At 30.4% G+C, this 18,825-nt stretch overlaps 2 protein-coding genes across 2 annotated transcripts; one reads left to right on the forward strand and one right to left on the reverse strand.

Annotated features, from left to right (window-relative positions):
• The first annotated feature begins 642 nt into the window (after positions 1–642).
• Positions 643–4,387, forward strand: LOC123199714 (inositol-3-phosphate synthase-like). Its single transcript, XM_044614764.1, has 9 exons — positions 643–959; positions 1,066–1,134; positions 1,375–1,510; positions 1,630–2,104; positions 2,197–2,312; positions 2,404–2,580; positions 3,226–3,414; positions 3,493–3,555; positions 4,021–4,387. Exons 1-9 carry the CDS (start codon positions 772–774, stop codon positions 4,138–4,140), a joined length of 1,533 nt encoding a protein of 510 aa, XP_044470699.1. The 5' UTR covers positions 643–771; the 3' UTR covers positions 4,141–4,387.
• An 11,921-nt stretch (positions 4,388–16,308) lies between these two features.
• LOC123199644 (FCS-Like Zinc finger 5-like) lies at positions 16,309–17,796 on the reverse strand. The gene is made up of 2 exons (XM_044614676.1): positions 17,331–17,796; positions 16,309–16,748 (listed from the first exon to the last, which is right to left on the reverse strand). Exons 1-2 carry the CDS (start codon positions 17,645–17,647, stop codon positions 16,592–16,594), a joined length of 474 nt encoding a protein of 157 aa, XP_044470611.1. The 5' UTR covers positions 17,648–17,796; the 3' UTR covers positions 16,309–16,591.
• Positions 17,797–18,825: the final 1,029 nt, after the last annotated feature.

Below are 18,825 nucleotides of genomic sequence, written 5' to 3' on the forward strand. Positions count from 1 at the left end.
TAGCATATCTTGTGCATGATTATTTATGTATATCAATTGATAATAAAGATAGAGAAATCTCATCACAAAAGGGAAACCTTAAGAATGTTAACCTATATATGGTGATTGGTGAAAGGTAATTTCAAGCAATAGGAGGTATATAAAACTAGGCCAAAAGACTTGTTCCCACTCAAGGTATAGTAAAATTCCAAAAATTTTTTTTTTAACTTTCAAAAACCCAAACACTCACTTATGAGTCAAATTTTATTAAAAATTTTAGTTTTGATTAAGAGTAAAATCATCATTTTAATAATATTATTAAAAATATATAATTTATTTATTTCTCCCTTTAACCTTAATTGATATTTTTAATAAAAATATGACTTATAGGTAAGTGTTTGAGTTTTTAAAAATGGGAAGGTAACAATTGGTATTTCACTTTACCTAGGGTGGGAAAAAGTCTTTTGGCCTTAAAACTGTACAAAACTTGAGGAGATAGAAACCAAAAAAAAAAAACACATGTCAGTATAATATTTTGCATGGCCAAGCTTTCCTAAGAGCCAAGCGCCAATAATACAAACGATAATGGGCCAAAAGCCACCACTCCCGCCACGTTTACAATCAATTAAACTCCAAATTTCTCTATATATACAAGTTCAACAAGCACAAAACCTCAGATTGAGTTGAAGTGATTGAGGAAGAAGAAGAGTTCAATTATTAAAAACACTTTCATCACTTCCAGCAACAAAAACATCAAACTCTTCTTCTTTATTATTTCAGTTTTGAACAAAAATGTTCATCGAAAAGTTCAAGGTCGAGAGCCCTGACGTGAAGTACACAGACGATGAGATTCACTCTGTGTACAAGTATGAAACCACTGAGCTTGTTCATGAAAACAGAAATGGAACCTATCAGTGGATTGTCAACCCCAAGACCGTGAAATATGAATTCAAAACAGATGTCCATGTTCCCAAACTGGGGTATGTTTCCAAATTTGTGAATCTTTTTTCAACAAACACATTTGATTTTGCTTTCTGGGTTGATTTCAAAAACCTTTTTTGGCAACATTTTCGTTGTTTTTTGTAGGGTTATGCTTGTGGGTTGGGGAGGAAACAACGGCTCTACCCTCACTGGTGGTGTCATAGCAAATCGAGAGTGAGTTTCCTTATTTATTTATGGTTAATTTTTCCGTTGATTATTTTGTCTTTAATAATACTATGTATACTCATTTGAATATACAAACCCATAGATATTTATAAATATCAGTATTATTTTATTTTTAATTTAAAATTACTTAATCATATAATAATATATATCAAATTTATATTTATTTGTCTTTTATGAGAATTTTTTTACTAATTTTTGAGGGGGTTTTTTTTTTTTTTCTCCTTGAAGAGGAATCTCTTGGGCCACTAAGGACAAGGTGCAACAAGCCAATTATTTTGGCTCACTAACACAAGCATCATCAATCAGAGTTGGATCTTTCAATGGAGAAGAGATTTATGCTCCATTCAAGAGCCTTCTTCCCATGGTAAAAATGTTAAATTCGATTGGGTTGGCTTTAGATTTTCAAAAATCACTCACAATCAACTAATATTTTCAATATAATTTGACCCCATAATCAACAATTTTTGTACAATGAAACTATAGGTGAACCCAGATGACATTGTTTTTGGAGGATGGGACATCAGTGACATGAACTTGGCTGATGCCATGGCAAGAGCCAAAGTTTTTGACATTGATTTGCAAAAGCAATTGAGGCCCTACATGGAATCCATGGTCCCTCTCCCTGGAATCTACTTCCCTGATTTCATCGCTGCCAATCAAGGGTCTAGAGCCAACAACGTGGTCAAGGGGACCAAGAAGGAACAAGTTCAACAGATCATCAAGGATATCAGAGAGTTTAAGGAGAAAAACAAGGTGGACAAAATTGTTGTACTGTGGACTGCGAACACAGAAAGGTACAGTAATGTGACTGTGGGGCTGAATGATACCATGGAGAATCTTTTGGCTTCATTGGAGAAGAATGAAGCTGAGATTTCTCCTTCAACTTTGTATGCTATAGCTTGTGTACTTGAAAATGTTCCTTTCATCAATGGAAGCCCCCAGAACACCTTTGTTCCAGGTAATAAAGCCTGTAATTTTTCTCTCTTTTTGATGGTTCATTTAGAGGATTATGTGAGTTTGTTTGATTGATTAGTGTTGTTTTGTGCTCAGGGCTCATTGACTTGGCTATTAGGAGGAACAGTTTGATCGGTGGGGATGATTTCAAGAGTGGTCAGACTAAGATGAAATCTGTTTTGGTTGATTTCCTTGTTGGTGCTGGCATCAAGGTGATGATAATTCAGATTCTGATGGAGAATTTATGGATGGAATTAGTTTAAATTTTGATTCTGATGGTGATGATATGTGTTTGATTCTCAGCCAACTTCAATTGTGAGCTACAATCACTTGGGGAACAATGATGGCATGAATCTCTCAGCCCCACAAACCTTCCGCTCCAAGGAAATCTCCAAATCCAATGTTGTTGATGACATGGTTTCCAGTAATGGCATCCTCTATGAGCCCAGCGAGCACCCTGACCACGTTGTGGTTATTAAGGTAACAACTCAACCTTCTCGGTTTGTAATACTTTTAGATAAATCCCACATGAAAAAAATGAGATGTTAGATATATATGAACATTTCACATTGATGAGAATTATTAAATATTATGTGAACTCCTAAATTGTAAAAATACATATTAGATTACAAAACCTAAAATTAACTTGTGATGAACTATGTATTCAAAACAAATAATATATTGACAATAGATCAGTTTATTTGACCTGAATGTTAAAAATGATATTAAAGTCATTCTTTTTATCTTTTTAAACGATTATGGATCAAACATCAACAAGAATGTTGAGTCTTATAAAAAGGATGAATATAACACTTCTAGGCTAATCTCATATAAGATGACGTGTGTGTGTGTGTGTGTATATATATATATATATATATATATATATATATATATATATATATATATATATATATATATATATATATATATATATATATAACTGGTTAAATAAATTGTGAGTTTTTAAACTATCAAGATGTGTTTTGGATTACGAAATTTAAAAATGAAACCATAATAGAGTATGTGTTTATAAACAGGACTATTGGTGCATGATGTTTCGCATGTCTATATCATAATATATGTCTATAAACATGAATTAATGCATAAATTTGGGATGTTTTGCAGTATGTGCCATATGTTGGGGACAGCAAAAGAGCAATGGATGAGTACACATCAGAGATATTCATGGGTGGCAAGAGCACCATTGTGCTTCACAACACTTGTGAAGACTCTCTTTTGGCTGCTCCCATCATTCTAGATTTGGTCCTCCTTGCAGAACTCAGCACCAGGATCCAGCTCAAAGCTGAAGGAGAGGTCTGTTCTCTTCCTTAATTTCTTACTCTTGTCTCTCTTTAACTTAAAAAATTCTTATTAACAAATCTAATGTTTCAGGGCAAGTTCCACTCTTTCCACCCCGTGGCTACCATCCTCAGTTACCTCACCAAGGCCCCACTTGTAAGTTTTGAAAGCTCTATCTGTGGATCTTTTTTAACAATCATCCTACATTGGTTGAAAATTAAGTTTAGCGTCGGTATACAAGTGTGAGAGAAATCTTCATCCCTGAGTTAGCTTTAAGGGTGTACAAGCTCAATAACACTTTATGGAAACCCAAAAAATGATACTAAAGCTCAAGGTTAAAAAAAAATCCATCCAGAAAGGTTTTCGGTCCATGTAATTCTTTAACTTTGCCTATCCCCAAAGGCCCAATTAAAGAGAGGTCTCGACAATTTTACTCTGCATAAACTCAGGTCATCACCCTTTAAGCTAGTTTTTAGGAGAGAGACTCAATAACACTTTGTAGAGGCCCATCTGATTGATACCACGATAGGATTAATACTGTATAGGATCAGTCTTTGATAACTGTGTGGGTTTATACTGTAAAAGACCAATAACAGATGAAATTTGTTTGATAAAAAACAGGTTCCACCAGGGACGCCAGTGGTGAATGCACTTTCCAAGCAGAGGGCTATGCTGGAGAACATCCTTAGGGCATGCATTGGGTTGGCTCCAGAGAACAACATGATTTTGGAATACAAGTAAATTGTTATTCTGCAAGCAGAGAAAAGTGGGAAAATGAATGGAATTTCCCTTTCCGTAATTTTTTTTGTCACGAATGTGTGGTTATTAAGAGTCCTATATTTATATTTGTATCTTTAGAACAGTCTTTTTTCTGTTTTTGTGTTGCCCATTTGCCTTGTTGCTCATCCTGGGGCAGGCATCCATCTCCCCATCTCCCTGTGTTGTCAGTAGAAAATTTATCCAATCAAGATCAAAATCCTTTTTATAATCTCATTTTATATATATATATATATATATATATATGGAGAGAGAGAGAGAATATGTCTCCTCTCGAAAATCGGACTCAATCATTTTTAGTCAAGAAAATTTAAAGAGATGATGATTAGTCACCACATGTAAACAAATTTTAAGAATTTTATCGATTTAAATAATGCAACTCAATTTAATTATAAAATAAGATTAAGATAAAAAAAATTATACATATATTAAGATATATTAAAAATTAATACGATATGATATGTATATTGTATAATATGATGCTAAACAGTTTATATTAGTAAAATTAATAATATAGATCAATACATTTTTTTAACTTTAATTAGGTATATAACTAGGGACAAATATGAACACAATAGAGTTTGAACACCCCTTGACTCAAGTTTGGTTCAAATATAACATGATTCAATTCATTTTAAATTCATAATTCAGTTTGATTTAGATTTATGGTTTATATCATGGTTTGAGTTCATGACTTATTGATAAAATAACATTATTTTACATAAATAATAGGCAAAATCATCAATTCGAGCCGAATCAAATAAAAAATTCAAACCACAAATTTAAACCATAAAGACAAGTTGAATTTGAGTTGAACAGAACCAAACACTTCCTAACTCTAGTTTGAATTGGTTTAAAAATAAACAAAATCTTTTGATTCAAATTCAATTTAAATTCGAATCAAACAAATTAAAGTGGAACCAAACCAAGCTAGGGTGTCTTCTAAAACCAAGCTAATTTAACTCAGATATAACTCAAAATCGGGTTATCTAACCGAATTTATTTTCTTTTGTAAAGCAATAATAATTTTGTTATTGTAATTGGGTATTGAATATATAACTCCTTATTTTTTATTGCAATGAATTGCAGCCATTTCCTTTGAGAAAATTCAAAATAAATCCAGGGTTAGGGTTGGATTCGAGCCGAGCCAAGCTGGAGCTCGCTTGAGCTCGACCTTGGCTCAGTTCACATAGAGCTGGCTTGAGTTCGACTAAGGTCGACTCGTTTCAGGCTTGACCGAGCTGAACTCATGCTCGACTCATTTTTCGTTATCAAAACGACATCGTTTTAATACATATTGATTAAAACGACGTCATTTTGTACCAAAAATTTTAATTAGAAAATCTATAGAGTAGTTCGAGCTCGAGCTCAAGCTCGACTAAGGCCAGCTTGTTTCGAGCTCGAGCTCAGCTAAGGCCAGCTCATTTTGAGCTCGAGCTCGGCTAAGGTCAGCTCATTTCAGGCTCGATTGAATCAAGCTCAAGCTCGAATTCGAACTAACTCGATTCGAATCTAGCCCTAGATTCAGTGTTTTAAAAAAGTCATCTTGTCATTAATTCTTTTAGAATATATTTTATCTTTCATCGTAATTAATATCGTGATTAAATAATTAATTGTCACTGTCTTTGTCGAAACCTATATTCCATAAGGTTAAAAAATTACACAAATTAGTTGGCGATAAATAAAGTTAAATTTTAGTCTAACTTATTTGAGTTTATTTTCCAATTTAATTTGAATAAGTTTAAAATGAGATCAACTTTGACAAACTTAAACTCAAGTATAATTATTTTATATTATTGAGTTCAAGTTTGAACTTAAGAGATATTCAACTTGTTTGACTTGTAAGTCTAAAAAAATTTTATATACTAAAATAATGTTATTTTGATTAATCTGTATCGAAACGATATTGTGTTAGTTGATTTTTAACTCAATTATAATATAGAGTCAAGCTCAACTTGGTACCATAGACGAATTTGAGTGAAACCTAAGTTTGATTTTTCTCAAATTGAACCGAACTCAAACTAGTTTGGACGGAGCTCATCAAACTCGATCTTAGTTTTAAGTTTGACTTTTTTAAACTAAGTCAAACTCGAACTGACTCACGTTTGTGCTATACGATACTATAAATAAATTCGAATCTAATTTAAATTTAACTCCCTTCAAATAGAACTAACTTGGATAGAATTTCTCAAATTCAATCTTAGGCTTATGTTTGACTTTTTTAAGTCGAATCAAACTCAAATTATACGAGAAATCTAACGAACATATTATAAAAAGCTTTTGCGAGTATTTGTTACTATCATAAATCCTGCTGTGCGTTTGTTCTCTAATAAAAAGAAATTATATGAAGCCAATAATTTGATTGAAAATGAATGCATTATTGACATTGTCACAGTAGTGATAATGGTCGAGGATAATCAAGCCAAACATAATCGGGCTCCTCCACATGCACTTGCTTCCATAAATTTGGACTACACTTTTGTTGGTATCCTTATAGGGTATTGCTTTTAGGGAGCATCTCATTTGGTGATGGCCAGATTTTGGCAAAATCATAAGGTCGACAAAAATTAAAATAAATGACGGTATATTATATATAGATCGAACCAATATCAAAAGTGTTGTTGTCTACAAGGAAAATGTTATGTGTTTTTCTTCAATCTTCTCAATTAGAGGTTATGTTAACATTAAAAATTTTACCTTGAACAAGAGTTATTAGTCTTAAATCAATATAAATTTATTGTCTTTCTCCCTCACGAGATATTTTTTTAAAAGTAAAATCAGATAGAACTATAGTTTTAATAAGGAAGTCAATGGAGACAAAGTGATGACCACAGAGGAGAGAAAAAAAATCTAAGTGGGGGAAAATAGTAACTTTTCAAAATTGAAAATGTTTAAGTAAGGGTGAAATTGTTAATTTTCAAATTTTAAAGAAAAATAAGATAAAATTATATATTTTTTAATATTACTATTGAAATGATAGTTTTTACTTTTACCTATAACAGACAAATGTAACAAAAATCAATTTATAGGTGAGATAATATGTTTTTGAAAGTTGGCGAGTAAAAATTTGAGATTATATCAAATCTTGGATGGGAATAAGTCTTTCAATATATAATAAATACAACAAAACTATGTATACTCATAATTGAATTCATTGCAGAATTTATATTAACAATGAGTATAATATATGAGGTCAAAAAAATCCCATATAATGTTATCAATAATAGACTTTGAATATGAATGTTATTCTGAGTTCATCGTCTTCATCATTCCTGCACCCCCTCCTACTTTGATAAAGTTAACAATAAATAATTTACTTTGATGGAACAATTCCAGGATGTTTGATTTGATTGATGCCTGGAGACACGTGGGCGCAGCAGAGCTCATAAAATTTAGAACAAGGAATACTCCGGAGGACCACAAGACTTGGGTTCACATTTCGCAAGTCCATTCGTAATTAGGACGGTGATTCCTCCGGATTTTACTGATTGATGTTGAAACATTTGGATTATGACAAAATTTGGGTCATAGGACGAGCTTTCGCAATGAATTTCAGCCATTTCCTTTGGGAAAACTCAAAATAGATCCAGGGTGAATTGATTTAGTGGTTCAATTAGGTTAAAAGTCATCTTGTGTTTAAGTCTTTTAGAATATATTTTATCTTTTGTTGTAATTGATATCATAATTAATTAATTGATTTGTAACCTATCTCTCATAAGATTGAAAAGTTTCATAAATTAGTTGGTGATAAGTAGGGTTAGATTCAAGTATAATTTGTTTGAGTTTGATTTGAATGAGTCTGCAATAAACTTGACTTTGGCAAACTTGAGCTCGAGCTTAATGATTTTATATTGTTGACCTGATCTTGAGTTTAAACTTGAAAGGTGTTCAGCTTGCTTGACTTGTGAGCCTAAAAAATTTTGATTAGCAAAAATAAAGTTGTTTTAATCAATATGTATTAAAATAACATCATATTATTTTTAACTCCGCTATAACACTTATGTCAAACTCAATTCGGTATCATAGATGAATTCGAGTCAAACTTAACATTAACTCTTTTTAAAATGAACCAAACTCAAACTAGATTGGATAGAGCTTATCAAGCTCGATCCTAGGCTCAAGTTTGACTTTTCAAACCAAATCAAACTTGAGCTAACCCAAGCTTAAGTTAAATGAGACATAATCGAATTTGAATCAAATTTAATTTTAACTCTTCTTTAAAATGAAATCGAACTTAAACTAGCTTAAATGGAGTTCATCAAGTTCAATTCTAAACTCAAGTTTGACTTTTTTAAGCCAAGTCAAACACGAACTAGGCGAGAAATCCAACCAACATATTATAATAAGCTTTTGGGTGTATTTGTTACTATCATAAACCCTTGTGTGCATATGTTCTCTTATAAAAAGAAGTGGTATGAAGCCAATAATTTAATTGAAAATGAATGCATTATGGACATTGAGTGGTGGTAATGGCCGAGGATAATCAAGCCAAATATAATCGGACTCCTCCACATGCATTTGCCTCCATAAATTTGGACTGCACTTTTGTTGGTATCCTTATAAGGTATTGCTTTTAGGGAGCATCGTCATTTGGTGATGGCCAGATTTTATCGAAATCGTATGGTAAACGATAGTTAAAATAAATAATATATCACAATTTTAAGTGTTATACTATTTGTAAATCAAACCAACATCAAAAACGTTATTGTCGATGAGAATCATGTTAAATGTTCTCTTCAAACTTCTCAATTAGAGGTTGTATTGATACTAAAATTTTCACATTAAATAAAAATCCAAAGTCTTAAGTTAATATAAATTTATTGTCTTTTTCTCCCTCATAGGGCACCTTTTAAAAGATAAAACCAAATAAAACTATAATTTTAAATAATTTGTTATGCGTAAATTGAAACAACATCAACTAATAATTTTTTTTTCTGATTCTCGATAACTAGTGTGGGAGCAAATAGCTAATTGAGCACATTGAAGTCCTATGTTAATTCAAGAAATGAAATTTAACACCTCAAAATCAAAATTCTCTTCCAATTTAAAACTTTAATTACCTTCAAATGCAAGATTATAATCTATAATTTATAAAAGGATTATAATAAGAATTCAAAATATTCATTTCTATATTGCACTTTTGCTATGTATAATAATGTTTTTAAACCCAAATTAAACATTAACCTATTCGAAGAGTCAGTTTGTAGGTTGACAGTGATATCAATATAACGATCAAACCAATCTAACTCAACGATTAAACTACAGTTTTGATAATAATTCACGGTCGGAGTGGCCAATCCAGTCTGGGTTTTAAAATTGTAATGTACTAAAAATAATGGAGCCCAACAGGCCTGCCAACAAAACATAGGCCCATAGTCATGAAGGCATTTTGGACCCTGGCCGAGGACATCCTTTTCATTTAAAGTTATTTATAAGATCAAATTAAATAATATTCCTATTCACTTTTTTAAATTTTAAATTAGTTTTCTAGATTTCATAAAAAATTATTTATTCAAATTTTGATTAAAAAAATTCTTAAGAATATTCATATCTTTCATTTTCCGAACAATATTTATTTCCAAATCAAATGTCACTTTAGCTTTTTCCTTTCCATAAATTATGAACCTTAATTTATAAGAGCAATTATATGTATACACATTTTTTATATATAATTTAAATATATAGATGAGTTGTCATCATCCGATTGTGTATTTGCTTTATTTTTAATTTAAAATCATCTAATTATATAGTGATATATTATCTATGTATCAAAAATATATACGTATAGTTTTATTAAATTTAAAATATATTTAATTATGCAATTGTAATTAATTTACAGATTAAATTATAAATGATTAGGTGGATTCCAAGTCACAATCATTTCCGAAAATTTTGGTTCACTTAAATCATATTGGCAATGACGTTAGGTTTATTCATGAGTAATTTTTCTTTCTAGTGAAGTCACCAAGAAAACAAAAAATAATAATTAATTAATTTTGTTCCACTTGCTTTAGTAGGACAAAAAATTGCATAAAGTAAAACTATTTTGATGATGCAAGAAGCAAAAAATAATTAATTAGTTAATTAATTATAATTAGTGGGCAGGCTTTGTCTAATCCACAAATGGAAACATGGGGTTGAGATGACACCCATAAACCCAACAGTTTGCCTTGACATTTGCCAAAGCTTAATACATTTTTAATTGCTATTTGCACATGATTTTGATATTATTTGAAGTCACCTAAGTTGAGGGATGTGAGCTTAAGCAATAAATAAAATAAATGGAATTGATGACGTGATTGTTTGTAAGTAACCAAGAAAAAAAATTACAGTCATAAAATGATTCCTCTTCTATTTAGATGCTCATGTTTATTAATATGCCCTTATTTATAGGATGAAGAAATATAAATGTTACAAATGAGTTCTCGAAGAATTATTGAATCCTCATTTAACTTTGGTTATGCCCTTATTTATAGGATGAAGAGGTTACATTGGTTAAATAAATTACATAAGAAATTTACTCAGGATCCTATCGCAAAGAATAATTAAAATAAAATTCGTCGCTGACATTATTTCAATTAAATGGGAGATTACAAAGTCATAATCGGTATCTCATACAAATCAAAGATAAGGGAAGGCGATTAATTATATTACGGAATTACTAAGATTTGTTTATGTTGTTTCCAAGGGAAGGAGCATTTATTTACGGTTTGATTTAATCAATAGGTAGATGACATAGCTAGTTACTACAATCTATTTGCATAAATAATCATCTATTCAGTGTTGTTTTCCTGAGTTTAACAAAGAAATAATTTTGAGTTAGTAACTGAAACAAAGATTTTTGTAATATATTTGATAACGAGTTTGTCATCTTATTAGAATTTTTTCCCTATAATTAAAACGAGTTTTCTAATACACTATTAATAAAGTATCAATATATAATTAAATATTATTTTGTTGTAAAAAAATTTAATAATTGTAGTATTATTCTTATATATTTTCATTAAATGATTTTATCATTTTAAGAAAGTAAGATGATAAGATTTCTCTCGAGTAATCATTTTTTAATATTTTTTTTCATTTATATTATCTGTTGTATGGTAGTTTTCTACTTATAGAATATCTCATCTAAAAATAATCATTGGTGAAAATGATGTTTCATGTTTTGTCTAACAGATAGATATTTCTTGACCGAAGAACATATTCTTCCAAATGATACACTTTTCATGTCATATACCTAAGATGAAAAACAATAATTTACTTTTTTTTTAATCTCAATCCGGATTATATCTTTAATATAATTGTTTAGAAAGTTAATGTTTAAATTTTAATTTCAAAATTGTAATTGATAACTCTACAACCGCTTTTCCTAAATCCTATAAGTAAGAATGATTGCCAAGGTAAAAGGGGAGCATAAGAAACCCACATAGCTAGATGCTAAGTTAGGGGATGAGACCCTTAATCCCAACAATTCCTCCAGAGGTTTTTCTCTTCAATTGAGTTTTCCTTGTAACACTTCTTTGTAATCTCTATATTTATTTTGTTAAAGTATTCTTCCAAAGTTATTAATATTATAATCGTAAATATAGACTCTCAAGCAATAAATCAAATCATATTAAAAAACCAATATGTGTCCAACTTTTTATTCATATTTATTTAACAATTATCAGATCCTCAACGTCGTTATTGTATTTTAACTTATGTATGACTCTAAATTGTATACATTAATTGATGACTAAAAATCTTATCAACATTATTTAAGCCAAAAAACTTATTCTCACCAAAGGTTTAATCCATTTCTAAACTCTAACCTACTAAGTTTTAAAAATTCAAATACCCACCCATTAGCTATTAAAGTTAATAAAATTTGATAAATCTAAGGGTGAAAATGTTATTTAACCAATAATATTAAAAAAAATTGTACCTCATTTTCCCCCCTTAGTTTAAAAAACTAACAATTTTCCCCACCCAAAAATTTGAAAAGTTACCTTTTCCCCTAGATTTGCATTTTTTCCCTTGCTTCTCCAACAATTGGAATTGGCCAACCTCTATACCAATGCTCCCTCTCATCTCCCAGACAAGGATGAATCATCGATCAATTAGAGGTTGATTAATGATTGGTCAACACAAATCTGTGCTACCTAAAAATAATTCAAGGTCTGAAGGAAAGCAAAGTCAAACTCCGATTGGGTAACGATTCATCCTCGTTTGGGAGATGGGAGATGGGAGATGGGAGGGACCACTGCTATGGAGGTTACCCGGCTCCAATAGCAAGAGAAGCAAGGGAAAAATGCAACCTTGTGGGGAAAAGTAACTTTTTTAATTTTTGGGTGAGAGAAAATTGTTGGTTTTTTAAACTAAGGGGGAAAATGAGATAAATTTTTATTTTTTTAATATTACTGGTTAGATAATGTTTTTTATTTTTATATTTAGTAAATTTTGTTAGTTTTAACAATTGATGAGTGAATATTTAGATTTTTGAAACTTAGCAGGTGAGAGTTTAGAAGTGGACTAAACTGCAGTTGGGAATAAGTCTTTTGGCCATTATTTAAAATTAATTCTCATTAAAAAAATCAAAGAAAAGAACACACCCGTGAGGAGAGATAAATCACTTGAATTATTGGTCACAAATGGTGAGAAAGATTGACTCTAAAAAATAATTTAAAGTGCAAATCTATATAGCTTTGATGTTGAAGATTTGGTTTATAGTTTATTCAAGTTGGAATCTTATGTGACCTATAATTAGGGAGCCTGAAAGGATTTTAAATCTTTGTTTATTTGTTTAATTATGAAACAATTAGAAGCTTTACAGCACTTGAATGAGTCTCATAAGGTAAGTTAGTGTTTTCTTTTGCTTGTTTTTTTATTGAAACTACATAGACCTTTGATAAAAAACCTTCAACTAATTGGTTGACATTAAGTAATATTTTTGTTATTGTCAATGATGAATTATTAATATAATTTGATCTCTTTTCGGTTCATGTTAGTTTTAATCTTTTTATACTTAGATCGGGTGTTGACCTGGTTAAAGGGTCAGACAATTAGATTAATGATAAAATAAATAAATATTAAAACAATATTTAATCAAACAAAATATGACCTTGTAGCATGTAATGCATATTTTTTATTAGATGGATTCAATTTGAGTCCCAACAATTGGAACCAGACTACCCATTCGGTTTAGTGAATCGATTCAATCAGCTGATTTGATTGAGGTTTTAGAACGTTAGTTAGTTTTGCATATAATGGAAAATTATATTGTCTCAAGTGTTTCTAAGAAAATATTTTTCCAAAAATTTTAGCAAATAAAAATATTTGGAAGTTATTATATACATGTATATGTTATTAATTATACATAATTTTATAAATAACAGATATAGAAAATAAGGAGTGGATATTTTCTGTGTGTTATTCATTTTTACAAGTATTTTCATAATTAAAATCTCATGTTGACGAGAAAATAAAATTATGAACAACATTAACCTAATATTGATTAAATCAATTGAATTAATTATTAAAATGTAAATAAGAATTTAATATCAATGATCTATTTAAGATTTAGTTTTCGAGTTTTTTTTAATGGAAGTAAATATAAATATATGATTTTGTGTTACTGAAACAGTAAATCAAATGAAGAAATAAATAAATCTTGATCACATATGAATAAAGATAAAACTAGAAAAGCAACAAAACTACATTAATCTTCAGAAACTCAAATAATCGTGTTATGCAGTCAAACTCCTTTTAATAAACTTGTGGATATGACACCAAAAAAATGACAAGTTATAATATTAGTGTCACGATATGTTATCTACTCACAAATCAACCTTACATGTAAATAAAAAAACCTTAAATCCGAAAGTAGCCAGAAGATTGAGACTTGGCTTTTGATCTCTCTTTCGTGTCCAACTCAATTTCTTATATTTCGTGAGAATTATATTCTTATCTCAGTCTTTTACTCTTATAAGATATTGATCACTTCCTATCAATTTAAGAATATTGACTTTCTATAAAGGAAAAACTGAAATATGTCTAGATTCATTATTGTAAAATAATTAATTAAGTTCAATTGTATAATTACATGTAACCCTAATTTTTATCCAATAAATTAAGGATCATACAAAAGTAAAGGAGACCTTACTAACTTCTGATCAAACACACAAAGTAGAATTCATATACACATTGTTACACTACAAAATCATATCAGTAAACAGAATAATAGATAGAATTTTGGGTAATATAACAAAACCAAATTAAAAAATTTTTTATTATTTGTTTTTATTGAATTACATCTCTAATATAATGTATTTGTCGCTGTTACAAATTTCCTGTACCAACAAATTTAATGATATCATAATGATTTATTGTTTCATTTACAAGGCCAGGAGGCTAATTAGACCTCAAATTATGGTGCCACGCATCTTGTATCTATTTGATGAAAATTAACCCAACGATGAGCGGTCCCAATGTGACAAAACTAAAGATAGAGACTTTTTTATAACTTTCAAAGGGTCCCAAAAGCAACACACCAACCCATTATTTCAATCAACATAACAGTCCAAATGAGATCTCTTTCAATTTTAATAAGGGCAAGAATGTCTCTAGTTGACGATGTCACAGATTTCTGTATAATTATAAAAATAAAAGAATACTTCAGTGACAAGTTGACACTTGTATTGGTTCTACAGTCATTTTCTCAACAGTAAACTCAGAACGAATTCATGGTTAGAACAAAGTTAAAAGAACAATTTGATATGACTAAAACTGCCAAGACGATGATAGTGACAATGGTTCATAATTTTTGTTCCGGGTCTCGTTTGGGCTCTTATTTTCACACCAATCAAGGTTCTTTCAATAGATTGTAAGGACCAAAAGCGAAAAAGGAACTCGAAATTGGGACCAATATTTATGAGTTCATCTTCTAAGGAAAGTTCACTTCTAAATATTGTCGAAAGAATCCAGATTCAATTACACCTCTTGCAAATAGACTTGAATGTGTATATTACACCTTTCAACACACTAATATGTTAAAGACAAAAACTCTGACAGTAGATTATTGTATCAATTTTTCTGAGATTTATTGATTTGGTAGTCGGACTTCGCCAAAGTCTCTCGTCACCGCAAAAAAAAAATTACCGCTTATGTGGTAATTTTTAAATTTAATAGTCTCATTAGACAAACACGATGATTTGCTATGGTAGATGGGATTTCGCTTTCAGTGTTCTAATATTTTGATTTTTTTTTCCTTGCTCAATCACCTCAACCTCAAGGCATGGGCAAGGCAACCTTTTCAATCTCGTCTTTCTCACAAACAACGTTGTTATTCCTTTAACTGTGAACCCAATTTTTGTCAAGTTCTCAAAAGCATTGTGCTTTCGGTCATCATAGAGCTTGAAATATCACTAAAGGAATATGACCTAAAATAGTTTGTTCATTTTGAACTCTCTCCTCATGTTGACATTATTACATTAGAGTTTGTTTTGTTCATGATTCTTTTTTTTCTCTTCTAATAATTCTTCTTTTTTTTTAAATAATTTAAAAAAGTTAAATTTAATTGTGAATTAACTATTCTGAATTTAAATCAAGTTTGAATTGATCTTTATTCGAATTTGATTCAATTTAGGTATCTCACAAGGTGTAAAGGAATCATAACCCTCCTCTAAACTAAGCCTTCAGTGATAGGTAAATTTGGAATTGTAATCACATAAATCAATAATTGATATCACTTACAAGATCTCTACAAAGTAATATTAGGTCTCTCCTATCTCGAAAATTAGAACAAAAAATAAGGTTTTCCTTACACTTATATATACATCTTCAACTTAATTCTCAACCAATGTCAGATTCCTAATAATAAAACATCAAATTATAATATGTTAAGATGATTCAAGAGTAGAACTGTTTAAGATTCCAATCCATCTATACAATATGTAACTATTCTAGCATGGTGATAAATCAACAAATTATACACTTTCATGTCATGAATATAAGAGGTATTATATAATTTTAGATCAAGCGATTCATATAATTAATTTTTTACCAACTTCTTTATAAAATTAATACAAAATACAAAAAACTGAAATTTGAAAAAGGGAAGCAAAGCTGATGAGACAAAATAGTTAGACATGATAGTAGCCATGGGTAAAATTTCAAGATTAATTTCAGATTATAATTTCACTCATTTCCATTTCCACTGCTCTTCTTACACATGTCTAGCTTTCAAAATCAACCACCCACTATTCATCTTCCATACATAATTTATTTTTTCTTTTTTTACACAATAATTTTACACCATCAGCCAATCCCAAGAGTCTCCTGTAAATACCATTAGCAAGTGGAGCGCCAATAATGGTGGAAAACAAGCTTAAAATTTCTTAATTCTTGAGCTGATTAACCGTCTCTTACTCCTTTCTCTTCAAGCTGCAGCCACTGGCTCGCTTTCACCTGACGCAGTGGAGGCCCGTGGACCTGGTGGTGGTGAGGATGATGATGATGCACTCAACTTCTCTCTTCTCTCATCTTGCTTCATTTTCTTTTCCCTGCACTCTAAACTACAAAAAGCTGTGTCCCCCCTGCACATGGAAAAATATATATATGGATTTGAAAAGAGAAGATGAAAAAAATACATCTGTCTGCAACAGTTAAAAATAATCTTAGCCTGCTAAACACCATACTAGCTCATTAGCTCACTTTATAACTGTTTGTATTCTGCGAGAAAATTTAGTTGAATATTTGATGGGAAAGAAAAAATATTTATAAAAAAGCTATGGATTTGTAAGGAGAAAGATTAATTGAATTATACACAGCAGAGAAAAGTGATTTTGGCTTAAAAATCTTACTAACTCAGTAGCCCAATTTATGTAACTGTTCTGTGTTCGTATTTCTGTGAGTAAATTTAGTAAAATATTTAAAGGGAAAGAAGAAGCTCTCATGAAATATTATTTTCCATGAGGAAATACTCGAGTTTGGAAGCTGAATCACAGGAGAAAAAGATTTGGGAGCCTTTTTTCTTAACCGAACCAACCATGAAGTTTTATCGTCGCCATAAAAGACTTGATCCATGTCTTCTTATACATGAAGTCTCTTCTTCTACATACCTCTTAGGGCAAAAAATTTGGGATCTTGATATTGAAGAAATTAGAAATTAAGCGTACCTATACATGTAAATGTCACGGCCGGGAGCCAGGCGGCGATTACAAAGGCCACAAGCTCTAAGGAAATGAGAAGTCTCCATCATGAACTCATTATTATTATTATTATTTATCTGCAGGTTTCTCGGAGAAACCATGGAAAGAAACCGTTGATCGTAGACGTTGATGTTCTGTGGCACAGCCAGAGGGAGTACGTTAGGAGGAGGTTGAAGATGATGATCAGAGGACTCTGAAGAGTCCATGTTGGAGACATCAACGGTGATCCCTGTCATGCTTGTAGTTCGCTTAATCGGAGGGCGCGGACGCTTCCCCAGCAACATCTTTGCAGAGTTATGAGTTTTCTGGTGGAAAATTTGCAGAGGGTTTTCTTGAAAAATGAGAAGGAGAATGAGACTGAAAGTGAAGAGCGAGAAGAAGATAAACAAGATGGAAGGACAGTGAGAGCGAATCTGGGCCGTTGCTTGCTGGCACCGGGTCCTATGAAGTCCACGTCGCGCTTTGTCTCTCTTTCTTTATATGTAATAATCTTTTTTTTCCTTCAACGTTACGTTCCCGGATTGGTAACATTACCGGTTTTTTATAGCCGTTAGATTAGATTAAAATCTATTTTCTCCTTTTAACATATGAAAGTTAAAATAAGCAAGGCAAATAATCACATAAAAAGGGAAAAAAAAACACAGACGGTTTATTTTATTTAATCCAAAATTGGGTTATACCTAACATAGTCAATATAATTTCAATATCGGTTCATCTTTTTCGTCGTAATAAATGTATGTATTTGCTCAACAAATTATTATATTTGTTGTCACAACTTATATGTTTGATTATATTGAGATTATACAATAAATTTATATGTTTATATATACTTCATCAATACACATGTCAATCTAGATTGCAAATATAATTTTTTCTATTGAGAAATAACAAAAAAAAATAACTTATGACAATTTCATCTATTTTCGTAATCTCTTAAACATGTTACATTCTATCTTTATCTTATACTATAACGAGAAAGTTCAATCATCTTCTATTTCAAAGGTATAGCACTATCAACAACTTTCATTTTAGATATTTAGAATCAATATATTAAGATTTAAGTATCTCTTTTTATGTGATTACATAATTGTTTTTTTCTTATGCTCTATATATACACGATTGTATGAAGATAAAAAGAACAACATCTTTTACATTTTATAATGTTATTTTGTCAAAATTTTTTTAAAATAATAATAACATAATAGTAAATATAGGTTTTTAAATGATATATCGAATTATTTTAAAATTTTTATTGGTATTTTATTGTTTCTAATCTTACGATCTTTCAATTTGTGAAATTTTGCCACCAACAAATTTTAAGTCAATGTTATCTCACTCGCCAAAAAAGAAAAAGTTTGAAATTGAGTTAAGAAAATAGGTATACTAAATTATATAGGAGTATTTTACCCATTGACGCATGATAATTGAACATATTTTATAATTGTTGAATATAAGAAAAAAC

Source organism: Mangifera indica, chromosome 16 (assembly GCF_011075055.1).
Source record: "Mangifera indica cultivar Alphonso chromosome 16, CATAS_Mindica_2.1, whole genome shotgun sequence".
Lineage (NCBI taxonomy): Eukaryota > Viridiplantae > Streptophyta > Magnoliopsida > Sapindales > Anacardiaceae > Mangifera > Mangifera indica.